The following is a 14,498-nucleotide window of genomic DNA, read 5'->3' on the forward strand; positions in this document are numbered from 1 at the left end:
CCACCTGCAGTGACCAAATGTCAAAGAGGATTAGAGAATGATGCAAGGAAATCCCCGGCAGTGAGCTCGAGGTTGTTGGATAAATCCAATCCAGGCAATCAAGAGATTCAAATAATTGAAAGAAAGCGGATATAGCGCACCACGCAGTGACTCATAAAGCAGCAGGCAGAGCACAGATAGTGATAGCCTGCTGGAAAACGCTGTCGCTGAAGAAAAGCGGCTTTGTTCACACGGGCCAAGTAGTGACAGACTCACATAATGGGAGAAACATAAAACAATACTGAACTGTGAAGTCAAGTTGATTGTTTTTAAGTGTTCTCATAAATTCATGTGTCCAAATAAAGGTGAGTTTTTGTTGGCTGGTTAGCACATAATGCTACATAATTAGTTTTATAATTTTGGAAAATACTGTTACTTCAGGTGGGTTTAGAGGTGAAAGCATTCCAACAATAGCCCCGCTAACTAATCAGCCAGTCAGGTTTATTTTTCCAAGAGTTTAACCATAAACCTACACTAAACAGGTTTCCATTTCAGTTCTTTAACATTACTGTGATGGACTGATGGGACACAGAGCAAAGCCTAAACAGGAGACAGAGGGATTGTTTATTTTACAATTTTAGTTTTATATTTCCACACTTTTTCTCCATCCAGACTGTTATCGGTGGTGCCGAGCTATGTCCCCTCCTAATCCGCTGAGCTACACATCCTCTCACTTTCCCATCAGATGAATGGGTCTTGTCACTGGTCAGTGGGTATCGCTGGTGGGGGGCTGAAGCTGTCGTTGCATCAATGAGCCTGTTGATCCGAAAAGAACACTAGACTCACTAGCCCTGGTAATGACATGCTCGGTGATCAGAGCCAGGAGAAAATATAAAACAGCTTTCACCTCTGTTCCTATTTAAGCAGGACATTTGCACAGACTTTTAGTCTACCTCAGGTTCCGACACCTGTGCGGTTCACCGTGTGATCCTACGATGATTTTGACTGTGGCTCTCCTGGTGATTGCTGTCTCATGCGTTGGTTCAGGTGAGGTCCCAGCTTTAGTCTCATAAAATTATTTTCTATGTAATTTGAATTTAGTTTAAGATGATGCAGTTAGAGGAAATACTAAATGTTTGTCAACATTTTGTTGTATTTTATTCCAGAAGACTACTGCTACAATGAGCCACATTGTGGTAAGTAAGCAACAAATTCTTTTTCATTTTAAAACACACACACACAGTGTCTTAGAGTTGGTCTCTCCTATGGTCATTTTAACAAATATTAACACTGTGCCCACTTAATAGCCAATAATTCACTAGGCCAATATGAAAAATTATTACATTTAAATTAAAAAAACAGCAAAAACATACAATTAAAGTTCTGTTTCAGTCAGTATTTAAATAGATGGTCCAAGGTTTAATTCATGTCTTTCAGAGTGATTAACCCCCTTTGTAACATCTCAGATGCAGTAACATGTTAGAGGCCTGAAGAGGTTCAGTTATCAAGGCTAAAACACACACACACACACAAACAAAATAGAGAAAAGTCAGAACAATATTTTTCTTCTTCTATGCAACTTCACCACAAAGTCCATTTAGTAGCAGTTCTGGATCTTTTGATCCTATGACACAATCTTCTTCAGCAGATGCTTTAAGTGTAAACGAAACGAAAGTGAGAAAAGTAAATCATTTTAACATCTTCTGTAATATTCCATAACAGCTGGGTGAAGATGGCGTCTTATGATTGAAAATTCACTCACAAACAGACTTTGTGGTGAGATTGTTTTGTCAGCTACTGTTTCCAAGGTCAAGGATGACCTTTCAGTCTCAGCTCTTAAACCAACATAGATTAGCAGGAGTCCTTAAAGTCTGTAATTTGATAACAACTGGGAAATCTCCATCTGCTGAGGAACGAATCTGTGACAGGACCAAAAGGAATAAACTAAAGTAGCAACAAAATGCACCTTCTGGTGGGCCTGTTTATGAGACTTGTGATTTTTCTCCTTTCATGATGCGGTAGTCCTCTTGAGAACCATCAGAATTGTATTTGGAGTTCATGTCTTCTCTTTTCCACCCACAGATCCTTATGCATGGGGAGACATGTTTCCACCCTGTCACCCCTTACTCGAAGAGCACCACTCACCCATCAATCTGGACCAGCAGATGACCAGAAACAACTCTCTGGGGTCTTTACATCTGGAGGGCTTTGATGTGACCCAAACAGGCTACTGGACGCTTCAAAATGACGGACACTCTGGTGAGGATGCTGCAGATACTGTCCCAAACCTGTGCATCATTGTCTTTATCGTGCCTTTGGGTCAGCGAGTACACATCTCTGGTTGCTCTCAGTTGTGCTGCAGGTTGGCAGTGGCATGTCAGTGAGCGGTGGAGGTCTTCCAGATATGTACCACACCATCCAGCTACACTTCCACTGGGGAAGCCCAGCCACTAACGGCTCAGAACACACAGTGGATGGACACAGATACCCAATGGAGGTACAGTATGGTCAGTAGACAGCTCTACACTGTTACAAAACCACTGTTGCAGCAAACAGGTGCAGTGCAGCCTTCCCTTAATGCCTCTGTGCTTTATGTTTATGTCCAGATGCACATAGTCAACATGAAGTCCATCCATCCGAATTTGACAGCAGCGTTGGATGATCCAACAGGACTTGCTGTTCTTGGATTTTTCATCGATGTTAGTTTATCTAATCTGTTGTTTATATTGAAGCATTTCAAGTTATTTTCATACACATATGTTCAGATTCTGCCATTTTTTGTAGGTTGTTTACGGAGACAATGTGCACTTTGGACACATATCACAAAAACTGTCCTCTGTAGCTTACAAAGGTTTGTGGAAAAACAAAGAAAAACATCCTTGTTTGTTGTTTCTGTCGTTTGTAACTATTCTTATTAAGGATGTGCATCCTTTTCTAAGGCCAAACAGCCAAAGTCAAGCCATTCCCACTGATGAGCCTTCTGCCGAAGCACAACATGAGTCAGTATTACCGTTATTACGGCAGCCTCACCACCCCTCCTTGTTCTCAAGTGGTTGTATGGACTTTGTATGAGGTCCCCATCTATATCTCATGGTCTCAAGTAGGTCTCATTTCATTTCAAATCACAGCTTTTGTTAAAAGAGGTCTATATGGCTTCCTAGGTAAACAAAATTATTGATGTATTTTCTCCACAGCTGGCTCAGTTTACGTCCCAGATCTTCTCCACAGAGGAGGATGCAGAGCAGGTGACACCTCTGCACAACAACTTCAGACACATCCACCCCACCTTCAGTCGTGTTGTCTCTGCATCCAAAGATGCCAGGCTCCTCAGAGGAACGGCCAGTTGTTTCTTGAGGTCAGCCGTGACAGTGTATCAACTTCAAATCATCTTGCTGGGAAGCCTCATCTCTGGACTTTAGCGATGCATTGGTCCAAATCATAAAACCCTACAATGCCAAATGAAAATTTGATTCCTATTTCCTTCACTTAGTTTTCCCCACATTTATATGAAAGCGAGGTTTCCTATTTGAACCTGAGGTACAGTGTAGAGTTTTCACATCTGTGGGAAATGCTCCAGTAAAGAACACTGTATATATAAACCAAACTGTGAAATAGAATAGTGTAAAATGTTGAAATGTGTATGATTGTGCCATGCTGTCTCTGCAGGATTATTTAACTCCAGTAGTAAAGGACAAATTTTAAATTTGACTTGATGATTTTTTTTAGTTGTGCTGCTAGCAAAGATAAAAACAACAAGAAAAGGCAAGAAAAAAGTTAATCACAATCATGAATATTTTCAGTTTTAGTGACTTTGGTTCTTGTTCACATCAAATATTTTTGTAGTAGACTACACATTTCACAGTTTTATTTGAAAACAAGTAGGGGCACAGGCTCACCTTGTAGTGTCATATCAGCAGGAGAAGTATTGAATATTAACCCCAAACAGTACACGAGCCTGATATGTTTTCAGGTATTCCTACAGTAGTAGTAGACATTTTGACAAATTGTAACAGGAAGCTCACAGACATATTAATAAGGAATAAAATCCATTCATCTTGACATGTTCCAGGGTTCTACCAGTTTCCATGTTTGCTCAGTAGACACTGTGTTTACAGTCTGTGCTTGGCTCATTAACATGGCCCCATGGTGCACTTAAAAGGAACAGAGCGATCATTAATGTTATTAGTAATACCTGCGCTTTTCCAAGTTGGATTTCTACTGTGACAAAGACCTGTAGTGTCGTTTGCTAATGAGCTGACTCTCCAGCATCCAACATGCAAACTTTTCTACATGCATCATCGCCTCTGCGTGTGTTTATTCTGCATATTTGCCAGTACACCAGCATCAGTATAAACCAGCAGCAGCAGAGGAGGCTTCAGATATGCAAATATGAACCACTGTAAAACATCTGCACAGAAAAAAAGTCAGATATGGGATTGACATTTGCATGTCAGTGTTCACATTTTTCTTTGAACTTGTTTTAAGATTCACTGTATTCATACAATAAAAATACACAATTTTCTCATATTTTCAGGGTTTTCTTTTAATGAATAGTGATAACACGGGCTTTTTCTCTCTGCCTTGGTTCCATTGTGGTGAGACATCCCTGAGATAGAAGGCTGTGCTGACATTAAATGTTAAATGAACACAGCCCAGCAGGCTTGTACAGGCCCTCAGTGGGAATGTACACAAAAACTGAAAATCTATGGAATACTTTGTCAAAATCAAAGTGATGTTAAGCCATAGATGTAACTGTATCATGTAGTGAAAGTGAAACATAGATCTCTATTTAATATCATTTTAAAATATTTGTAAAACTTTAGCAAAAGCATGTAAATACCTTACAGGAAAAACCTGTGTATCTTGACTGTCTTTGTAGCTGATCATGTCAAAATCCATCCATTACAGTTAAATCTTTAACTTAAATCTGAGCCATCGAAGCTGTAATCATGTCCTTCTACAAAAAACTGTTGCATGAAGAAAAATCATTGGATTTTTCCTCTATAATGATAATAATAATAAGATCTAGACCTCACTTTGTAAAGTGTCCTGAGATGACCTTTGTTGTGATTTGGTGCTATACAAATGAACTGAATTGAATTAAAAAATGACAATACACGAGGGCACAGCTGGAGTGGAAACATCTGACCAGCCAAACTGCTTGGTGTGGAGGTGTGTGTTTGATATCATTCAGCAGATGGGGATGAGTGTGAGCTGGGCTCCCATGCTGCCTATGCTCACTCTCCCATCCCATCCTCTCTGTTGTGGTCACACCACCCTCCTCCTGTCACGACCTTGGGGCAACACACACACAGACCACACTGGAATCCTTTCTCTCAGTTTCTGGACTGTGTGAATGTCAGCGCAGGGTTAGGACAAAGGTGACGTCAGGCTGCAGATTTTCACTGCACCCAAACACAACAGCAGCTGATTCACTGATTAATAACAATGCTTCAGCCAGAGGAGAAAATGATGAGTGAAATCAGCAAAGCAGTAGCCTCTACACATACACCTGAGACTTGAATTCTAAAAGATTTGGTTTGAGGCTACAAAGCAAAAACATTCATGTTTTCATTCTGACGTCTTGGTGGTGTATGAGAAAGACAAGCGAACTAGTCTGACACAATCATTGTGTGGTCAACCACTGCCTGTTTTCATTCATGAAAATCCAGCATCTGCCAGACTGTGTGGCTTCATCTCAGCCATCAATTAAATCACCTGGAGCTAATTTTCTTCATTTCATCAAAAAAGCAACCACTGTTTATGGATGTATGCAAAATCGCTTTATTTCCATTTTTCCTTTTCCATACATCTGTTGTGTAATAAATAGACATGAGAAACGGGCTGCTGCTTCAGTCCTCTTCCCATGCCGATTCTGCACCTTTAGGTTTTTTTGTCCACACCACAAACAACCTTTCATAGAATTTACAACAAAAATTTTTTAAAAAAAGCTTGACACAAGCTGAATTTCCTGCTACTATCTCATCACTCACCTCATGTGACATAGATTTTTGAGCTGAGCTCATATAGCAAATCCCAGTGAACAAAAAATATATATATATTTATATAGTATTCACAGTTATAGTATTTACACATTTTTAGGATTACAAAGAAAATGGGCAGAAAATTGAAGACGTTTCTACAAGAAACAATCTTTCAAAAAGGGAGGCGGGAGCTGTTCCTGTACACATGGACCTTTTTCTTTAAATAAACGACCTTTTAAACCCTCAGATTCCTTTTACAGATCCCTGAAAATAGATTTAAATACTCAGTCTTTTGTTTGTTTTTTTAAAAGGAGAAAAAGATGCATTTTAAAAGTGTTAACCCTGTGAAGATAAAGAAAAAGTTTCAGATCTTCTGTACAAGTTACCATATACAATATAAACATCAATGGTGAAAAAAGGACATCTCCTTTATCAAGCCAACTGAATGAAAAGTAATGACTGACTTGGTCTGGTGGGGGTAAGGGAAGGAGGCTGATTGACTAAGAGAGGGCACAAAGCAGAAGTGCAAGCCTCGAGTGCATTCGCAAATGTATATTTTTTTATCTTTATAGAAATTATAAAGAAAAAACCCTCGCAGGAGGTCTGCTGGGACAAAGAAACACTTGTGTCTTGCAACAAACAAACACTGGTCAAGTAATAAGTGTCGTAGCTGAGGAATCTATGAGCAGGCAAACACGAGACGGTTATCCCAGGCAGAGGAAGCTGAAACAACAACTTTGCACATGCATGATAACACAGCAGCAGGTGATGGCTTTACATCATCTGGCTGCTCAGGTTACACAAAGACAGTTGCAAATTCTTATGGCACTTACAACGAGAAATCATTCCTTCCTCAAAAGCTGAAAACTTAAGTCTGGCAAGTATTTTCAGATGCTGCTGACGTAGACAGAAACTGATTCAATTTGCATTTTCTGATTGGCCGGCCTTTCTGCACCACTGCCTACAGGGGGCGGTGCCCTCACATTCACACAAACACGCACACACTGAGATGATACTCTCATTCAGAAGCCTGATACACACTCATACAAATAGTGTCTTTGAAGAAACAACCACGAAGAGAACTACCTAAACAAACCTGGACCACACTGGAATATCAATACAAATTCTGCACATTTTCTTTAAATGTTGCATAAACTAATAGGAAGCAGCATGATTCGTTATTAGCTGGTGAAAAGTGGGTGTGATATCCAAATTTTCCAGATTTTGTGGCAACATTTCACCATTGTTGTTGTTTGATTTTTTTTTTCTGAACAGTTTGATTTATCTCCAAGAAAACTGGTGCAGAGGAGGTAGGAGTGAAAAGACGGTTTCAGTCCGTGGCCGGCCGTGACGCTCTGCGGCCCTCCCGCCTGCTGCTAGATGGAAACAGCTCCGTGTGCCATCTGCTCAGGCTGACCACATCTTCTCCCACAGAGAAGGGTTTTCCTGGTGGGCTTGTGCGTCTCAACAGTGTTAGTAAGCAGCTGATCATGTGAGTTTGTTTTGTACCACATGTGGTGTATGTAAAGCTTATGAGACAAATGAGAGAGGAGAAAAAAAAAGTGTAAAACTGTACAACCCAAGACTGGCTATGGAAGGGACCATGTTGAAATACTGTCTGATGTTTAGAACAGGGGGAGGAAATGCTGCAACAGCAAGTCAAGTGTTTTGTAAATTCAGGGTTACTGGCATACATAAAAAACTATGTTTTCCATTTCATGAGCACCATAAATCGTAACCAATCTAGAGTTAAATATGTGAAGAGTACGGTACAGGTAGCCAAACTATCTAGACAACTTGCAGGTTGCTTCTCAAATCAAACCTTTCCTCTTCAACCCCTCTTCACCCGGGGCATTGCTGTAGAGTCTGTAAGTGCCTTGGGAGCTCTTCCATTAATTCAGCGTCCCCCTGCAGTTCTCTGCCCCACACAAACAGGGGATCTTCTCGTCCTCGATGGGGAACTTGTAGTCGTAGGTGATCTCCTCGTTGATGTTAATGGGCTGTCTGGAGTAGATTACGATCTTCTTCTGTGACTCAACTGTGATGACTTTCGCATAACAGTTAGGCTGAAAGAAAAGACAAAATATGATTAATGTAAATGATGACTTACTCTGGATCATGTTTGGAGTCATGAACAATAGTAGATGTGAGTCTCACTGGACCCTCTAGGAGCTGAAAAGAATTAGGTAAAGTAGCTTTAATCTGTAAAAAAAAAACCATCGCTAAGACATTTTTGTCTAAAAGTCCTAAAAATTGTATTTTGCTTTATGCTTTAAAATGACATCTATATAGTGAAACAAGTCAAATAAGGAAAGTTGCTGCACAATAATCATTTTTAAAATGAATTAATTTGCAGGTTGAAATGTTCCCACTTATTTAGAAACTGAACTGTCGTGGAGCTGAAGTATAAACTAGTGGAAAATAGAAATACATAGATGTACCACAAAACTGTACTTAGGTACCGAATGAGTAAATGTAGAAAAGATGACAGAGCCAGCAGATGTCTTACATTGCAGCTGTGGTTGATGAAACGGGCAAAGTTGCCACACTTGGTAGCGTCTATGATCGTGTCGTGATCAACGCGGAACATATAGCTGCTACCGATGCCCTCCTCCTCGTAGCGCTTCTCCCGCATGTCCGCAATCACCTGGAAATGAAGATCATTTGTTAAATGTCTGACAGTTTGTCTTGGAGGTCCAAGCAACGTGTGCTTGGACCTCCAAGTTTGCTTTATGGTTATTTACTATTGTTGGTTCTGACCCTTGATGCCCTATGAGGTCAGACAGATCACATGGATTGATTTGGATAAAATATAATCATTGTTTACAACCAATCAACTGTCTCTCACCTGTCTGATATTCTGTCCCACATACTCTATCACCATTTCATCAGCAGCGATGGGCTCCATAGCAAACAAACCCCAGTCGTGGATGTGCGACTTGCAGAATCTGATCTTCTTCTTACGGAACTGAAAGCAAAAAAAAAAAAAAAAAAAAAAAGGAGAAATTGTCACTTTTTAAGTATTGGGAACAAACTTATAATTACGTTTAATTTTTGTATTGACAACCAGTGTTAGCAGTTGTCTGTGTTTGTTGTGCCTTTCTGTCTTATGTTCTTGTTTATTGTGGAAATGGAAATAAAGCGATTTTGCATACATCCATAAACAGTGGTTGCTCTTGACAACTAACGGGGGATCAAACTGGCCAGTGGAACAAAGTTCTGTTTGACTCTATTCACCTTCAGCTGGTTGAACTTCAGCAGGTCACTGTCACATGCAAACGAGGACAGCAAACGTCGCTGCTCCGACCGCCGCTCCGAACCAGCCCTGGTAGAGGCGTGGACCTGAGCAGGAATACTCATACCCTGCACAGAGAAGATGAAGTTAGATCTGCCCACCCACAGCAGATTTACATATAATGCCACTGATTTTTGGAAGGGCACATTTTCACGTTACTGTGCAGGCAACTCAAGCATAACAATTTGTGGTCTCCTGCCCACCTGTGTGTCAACCGGTGGCTCCTCCGACTGCACCCGTGTGCTCTGAAGGTACTTGATCTTGTCCTTCTTGTCGATCTTGTAGTATCCCTCACTTCTGGCACAGCCGGTCATGTGATCCCTCATGCCGTCATCTCTCCTCTTTTTCTTCACGCCAGGGATGTTGGTAGGTACAGGGGAGTCAAGGAAGAAACTGAAAAGGCCTCAAATCACAGCTGGGATCAAAACACTGAGTTCAACAGATATTTACAGTAATACTAGCCAAAAGGTTCCTCCTTTTCACCACCAGAGGGGGTGCTACTTGGTACATAAAGTAAAAAACAACAAAATTACACTCATTTTATGAGGTATTTAATGGACTGAGCTCCTAAAATGATTTGTTCTGTGTCTGGTCTCTCCAGCTTCTACAGTGTGGACCAATTTGTAACTGTTCTGAAAAGTGACATACATAAAAGATTTATATTACTAATGACAACACTGTGTGTAAATATCAGACGGTGTTAAGCAGTGAAGGATATGAGGATGGTTCACCCAGAGTGTGTCGTTGAGCCAGTCGTTGCCATTGTCCTGCTGGAGCATCTTGTCGTAAGTGATCTGCAGAAGCCGAACGTCCTCCTCATCTATGCCCTCATTCCAGATGTCATACAGGATGGTCATCTCCTCAAAATTGGTACGTGGGGTAAAGTACGGCCGGGGAGGTGTGGTAACGGGCGACAGGCTGTCCAGCAGCAGCTCCTCCCAACCCCGCCGTGCCCTTCGAGGGGGCTTCACAGCCACAGGCCTCTCCTCTTCATAGGACAGAAAGCCATCTTCGGCAGGTAGGACAGTCCGGGGCTCCACCTCTCTCCCCTGAAAGTCCAGGCTCGGGTGTTCAGGAGACTTTACAGACATCATTTGCACGGATAGATCTCCGAGATGGGTATCGTGAGGCAGAGGCGTAAACTCAGATGAGAGCTCCAAAGAATCATCAGCTGCAGTGACAGCTGAGATCTTTTTGCCTTTGGGTCGTCCAGGTTTCCTCCTTGACGATGCAGTGTCTGATGGCACAGGGACGTCTATCGTGATCCCAGCAGGCAGATCTTCAGGGATGCTGACTGAGTGTTCTGTGCCAGCTGACAGGGCTTGATTAGGCAGGGTGCTGATGGGTGGCTCCTTAAAAACTGGTCTATCATCCAGGCTCTCAGAAGAGATTTTCCTGTTGAGAGTCACCGCTGTGGGGTCAGGGAAGACAGGGGTGAATGTTAAGTCTCTTCCTGGAGTGCGGGGGATTCCAGCACTAAGGACCGGGGACTGAGCAGGGTAGGAAAACGGGCTACCAGGGATGTGAGGGGAGCTAAGCAACAGGCTGCTACCTGTAAGTGGGGCATCACTCCCAGGAGTGTTGGGGACTGTGTCTGTGCTCTGGGACTTGCCCAAAATGTGGACACGCTCCATCAGGTCCCTACCCGGTGTGCGGGGTATGTCCTCATCTGTGGGGATTCTGGCCCGCTGAGGGAGGTCTGGCAGAAGACCAGAGGCTGGATGAAGCAGGGAACGGCTTTCTACTGTCGGGTGAGCAGGGAGAGGGAGGTGCATTAAATATGTGGAGATGGATTTGGGAACGGGTGTGTCTGAATCTAAGTGGGGTGGGGCTAATCGACCGGGGGTGCAGGCTACTTCCTCCGGCTCTGTTTTACCTTTAGCCTTCATCTCCTGGTCACTGTCAGGCAGCGGGCATGTGGGAGTGGGTGGCCGAAGATTGGCTACATGCTCCTGAGGTTCAGACTTCACTACAGGAATGTTGCTGTTTACACTGATGTCTTCCTCTTTGACTAGAACACAAGAAACGATAGGTATTTTATTTACATGATAAATACTTTAAGATTATCTCTGTTTCCCATGATCAAAACAGATCTAGTAGCAGACACTCACCTGGGATGCCTGTAAGTAATGGTGGCTTCAGGTCCTCCATTACCTCCTCCTTGGGACTTGGAGGTCTGTGCTTGAGCTTGCTGCTTAGTTCCTCTCTGCTCCTCTTGTCCTCCTTATCCTCTAGAACTGGTCCTGCAGGAGGGCTTGGTGGCTTGGCCTCAGCCTCCCCCTTCTCTTCATCAGAAGATAAAAATTCTGAAGCTGTCGAGGAAGTCTCGGCCTCTTTGCCTTCATCCTCCACATCATCTTCTACCAGCCCTTCTTCTTCCTCCTCGTTGTCGTGCACCTCGAACTCAGACTCGTACTCGTACTCAGAGGAGTTTTCTCCTGCTGAGGAGTCAGAAGAAGCTGAACTCTCAGGCTCTGCAAGAATTGGAACAAAGAACTGATGAATTACAGGAAACATAGGACATGAAAAGAACCAATCGACTGTTGCTGTCAGATATTTAAAGTACCTTCATCAGACGAATCTGAGGAACCACTTTCACTAGATGAGTCTCCATTGTCTTCGTCATCACCGTCTTCGTCGTCACTCTCCTGAAACATGATCACATAGATTATAAAATGCATACAAAATGAACAATTTATTAAATACATGTAGTCATTTTCTCAGAAGGCTTACTTTGCCTGATGACAGCCTATGTGCAGCCTCCGTTTCATCAGGTTCCTCCTCTCTATCGGACAAAGACTCTTCCTCCTTCCCTGAGGTGTCCATCTCCTCCTCTCCCTCGCTGTCCAGCTTAAGTGGTCGTGAGTGCCGTCGCTTTGCAGACATGCCGTCGCTGTCGATTTTAGAATCTTCTGAGGGGAGCTCTGCTGGGTCTCTGTCCCGATCTGACAGGAATGACCCACAAGACAAATTAGCTTAGAACACTGGGAACAAAAGGGAGAATTACGAGTCTAGAGTGTTTGGCTTGTTGCATTGATAGCAGAGGGTTACCTTCTTCCTCCAGCTCGTCATCCACTGGAGTGGAGGGCCGGGCTCGTTTGTTGTCGCTTGCTGCTGCAGCCTCAGGTGGGTCCTTTCTTTTCACCTGAGCACAACATGCCACCATTAAACACCAACAGCCAGTGCAACTAGGTGAGAATGGAGAGGCTCCCGCCTTATCAGTGTTTACTAAGAGACTAATATCATGACTTACCTTGAAGGAGGGCAGTCGGATGGTTCCTCGCAAGCTGAGACCCAAGCCCATTCCCTCGTAGGCCAGTCCATCACCCTTGTTCCAATTCTCCAGCAGACTTGAACCCATTGTCTCTTTGAGTCTGGGTCTTTCTTCTTCTTTCCCCTCTGCTCCTTTTACTGGAGTCAAAGATGCCTGGGAAACAGAGTGCAACTCTTACTGCTAGATAGTTAGTGTATTAAACCTTGTTATAATGGGAATGACATGAAACACAGGTCCCCTGCCCAGGAATCAAACCATGGACACTGCAGTTTTCACCTCAATTAAAATCTAAAGCATAAAAAAAAAATATTTAAACTTTTTTTTTTACTGAAACAATTGTTCAGAATCATCAGATGAGTTTATTATGACACCTGTCAACTCTTGTGGGAGTATGCTGGATCAAGCAAATCAACCAGAACTACACAGATGTCAATTAAACTCATTCTTTTAATTTTATGTAATTAAATCTTACACCATAGACCTTATTTGTTTTGCTGATTAAATTCACATTAATAAAACAATTACATTAGAGCAATTAGAAGTCAGTACAAGTACATTTTCCCCAAATACATATGCATGTGAGTTCTATTTGTCGCTATACCTTGAAAGACTTACCTTTGCTGAGCGTTCTTTCTTATCCCACCACTCATCAAAGGCTCTAAAAGCCACCACCTCCACCATTTTGCGATTGAGGTCCCTCTTCATGATGGCTTTCAGCTCTTTGACAATGACCAGCAGCACACCGTCGACAGTGGCCTTGTGGGGATCCTCCTTTTTAGTCTCATATCCTGGAGGAGGAACAGTAGGGTTGAACTTTGGTATACTGGGATGCTGCCATTGTTGTCCAGGTGCCCCTGTGCCACCACTAGCTGGTGCGCCACCCATAGAGAGAGGCTGGTAAGGCCCACCAAACGGCCCAGACGCACCACTGTCCATAAAATGTGGATAAGGATACGGCCCCCTAGTCTGAGCTATGCGACTCAGCATCTGCTGCTGCATCTGGAATGACATGGGAACTGTGCTCCACTGTTCCCAACGCAAGCAGTTCATCAGCTCCATCTGCACTAGTGGCATCATGCTATGAGGGTAGGGACCCATGGGTGCCAGCATATGGTGAGGCACCCCAGGATGACCGGCCAGGTGAGAAGGATGCCCAGGGACGGCAGAGTGTGGGGCCAGGTGATGATGCGGGATCGGGAAGCCGGCTTGGTGCGGTAGAGGGGGGAAGCCGGGAGGAGGGATGGGAATCGTCTGCATTGGGGATACCGCAGAGTTGACAACAATGCCCTTGCCACAGTCTCCGCTGGTGATCGGTGTCCCAGGCATCTCGTCGTCAGAGATCTCCATGTCTTCTCCTGACGAATGATGAGCCTGAGTGTGAAGAGACAGCCTGTGAGGACTGTGCCAAGTAGACATCTAGTTTTTATCTCCATAACAACCAAGCAAACACCCTCTACTTATGAAGACTTTGACGTAACTGCGGGTATAAGTTAATAAGTGGACCCTTGTCATATCTGCCCTGTTAACTTGAACAGTAAACAGGGCAGAGTATAGTTAGAAATTTCTCTAGTTCTCATATAATACCTGTATTATGGTAAAGATAATGATTTCTCAGTGACATCACTTTAGAACAAAAAACATCTACATAATACTTTTATAATTTCACAAACGAAGAAATTATCACAAGAACTCTGGCTGAATAAAACTGTTTGAAATTGTCCATCTTTCCCTTTAATTCAATCAGGTCAGATCTAATCAAAGAACAATTAAACCCAAGCATATTGCAACTTTCATTACTTGACAGTTTTTGATACTTTGTGCTGAACACATTCCAGCCAGTAACACCGATACCCAGCTAGACATCAAAACTGGGGGAATACATACATAAGCTCACTTCAACCATTGTATATATTACAAAAAAGAGCGATAAGAAATGTGCATAAGATGGGGTATAGGGATCACACCA

General features: G+C 42.9%; 2 protein-coding genes across 8 annotated transcripts in view; one reads left to right on the plus strand and one right to left on the minus strand.

Annotated features, from left to right (window-relative positions):
* The first annotated feature begins 840 nt into the window (after positions 1 to 840).
* On the plus strand, positions 841 to 4,493 carry car15 (carbonic anhydrase 15). 2 transcript variants are annotated; one of them, XM_020585730.1, is made up of 8 exons: positions 841 to 1,026; positions 1,146 to 1,175; positions 2,062 to 2,238; positions 2,331 to 2,476; positions 2,586 to 2,678; positions 2,764 to 2,830; positions 2,919 to 3,079; positions 3,174 to 4,493. In XM_020585730.1, exons 1-8 carry the CDS (start codon positions 975 to 977, stop codon positions 3,396 to 3,398), a joined length of 951 nt encoding a protein of 316 aa, XP_020441386.1. In that variant the 5' UTR covers positions 841 to 974; the 3' UTR covers positions 3,399 to 4,493. The 2 variants fall into 2 exon arrangements, with proteins under 2 accessions (XP_020441386.1, XP_020441387.1); XM_020585731.1 differs by having other exon boundaries at positions 1,149 to 1,175.
* A 1,266-nt stretch (positions 4,494 to 5,759) lies between these two features.
* The window catches only part of setd1ba (SET domain containing 1B, histone lysine methyltransferase a), a 17,199-nt gene continuing 8,460 nt past the window's right edge, over positions 5,760 to 14,498 (minus strand). For 5 of the 6 annotated variants that reach the window (XM_020585758.1, XM_020585757.1, XM_020585759.1 and 2 more), the window contains 12 exons: positions 13,148 to 13,903; positions 12,512 to 12,685; positions 12,310 to 12,403; positions 11,992 to 12,203; positions 11,825 to 11,906; positions 11,370 to 11,732; positions 9,977 to 11,269; positions 9,462 to 9,628; positions 9,201 to 9,326; positions 8,812 to 8,931; positions 8,473 to 8,610; positions 5,760 to 8,029 (listed from right to left, as the gene is read on the minus strand). In XM_020585758.1, coding sequence (XP_020441414.1) covers positions 7,856 to 8,029; positions 8,473 to 8,610; positions 8,812 to 8,931; positions 9,201 to 9,326; positions 9,462 to 9,628; positions 9,977 to 11,269; positions 11,370 to 11,732; positions 11,825 to 11,906; positions 11,992 to 12,203; positions 12,310 to 12,403; positions 12,512 to 12,685; positions 13,148 to 13,903 — 3,699 coding nt within the window. In that variant the 3' untranslated portion in view covers positions 5,760 to 7,855. The remainder of the gene's footprint in view (positions 8,030 to 8,472; positions 8,611 to 8,811; positions 8,932 to 9,200; positions 9,327 to 9,461; positions 9,629 to 9,976; positions 11,270 to 11,369; positions 11,733 to 11,824; positions 11,907 to 11,991; positions 12,204 to 12,309; positions 12,404 to 12,511; positions 12,686 to 13,147; positions 13,904 to 14,498) is intronic. The other variant, XM_020585762.1, reaches the window with a different exon arrangement.

This window comes from Monopterus albus, unplaced genomic scaffold (assembly GCF_001952655.1).
Source record: "Monopterus albus unplaced genomic scaffold, M_albus_1.0 scaffold375.1, whole genome shotgun sequence".
Taxonomy (NCBI): domain Eukaryota; kingdom Metazoa; phylum Chordata; class Actinopteri; order Synbranchiformes; family Synbranchidae; genus Monopterus; species Monopterus albus.

Bases quoted from the DNA above. Each gene is read 5' to 3' on its own strand.
- car15 (XM_020585730.1), top strand. From the start codon at position 975: ATGATTTTGACTGTGGCTCTCCTGGTGATTGCTGTCTCATGCGTTGGT. The intron at 1,176-2,061 runs GTAAGTAAGCAA...TTCCACCCACAG, and splicing joins CTACAATGAGCCACATTGTG to ATCCTTATGCATGGGGAGAC. The intron at 3,080-3,173 runs GTAGGTCTCATT...TTTTCTCCACAG, and splicing joins TCTATATCTCATGGTCTCAA to CTGGCTCAGTTTACGTCCCA.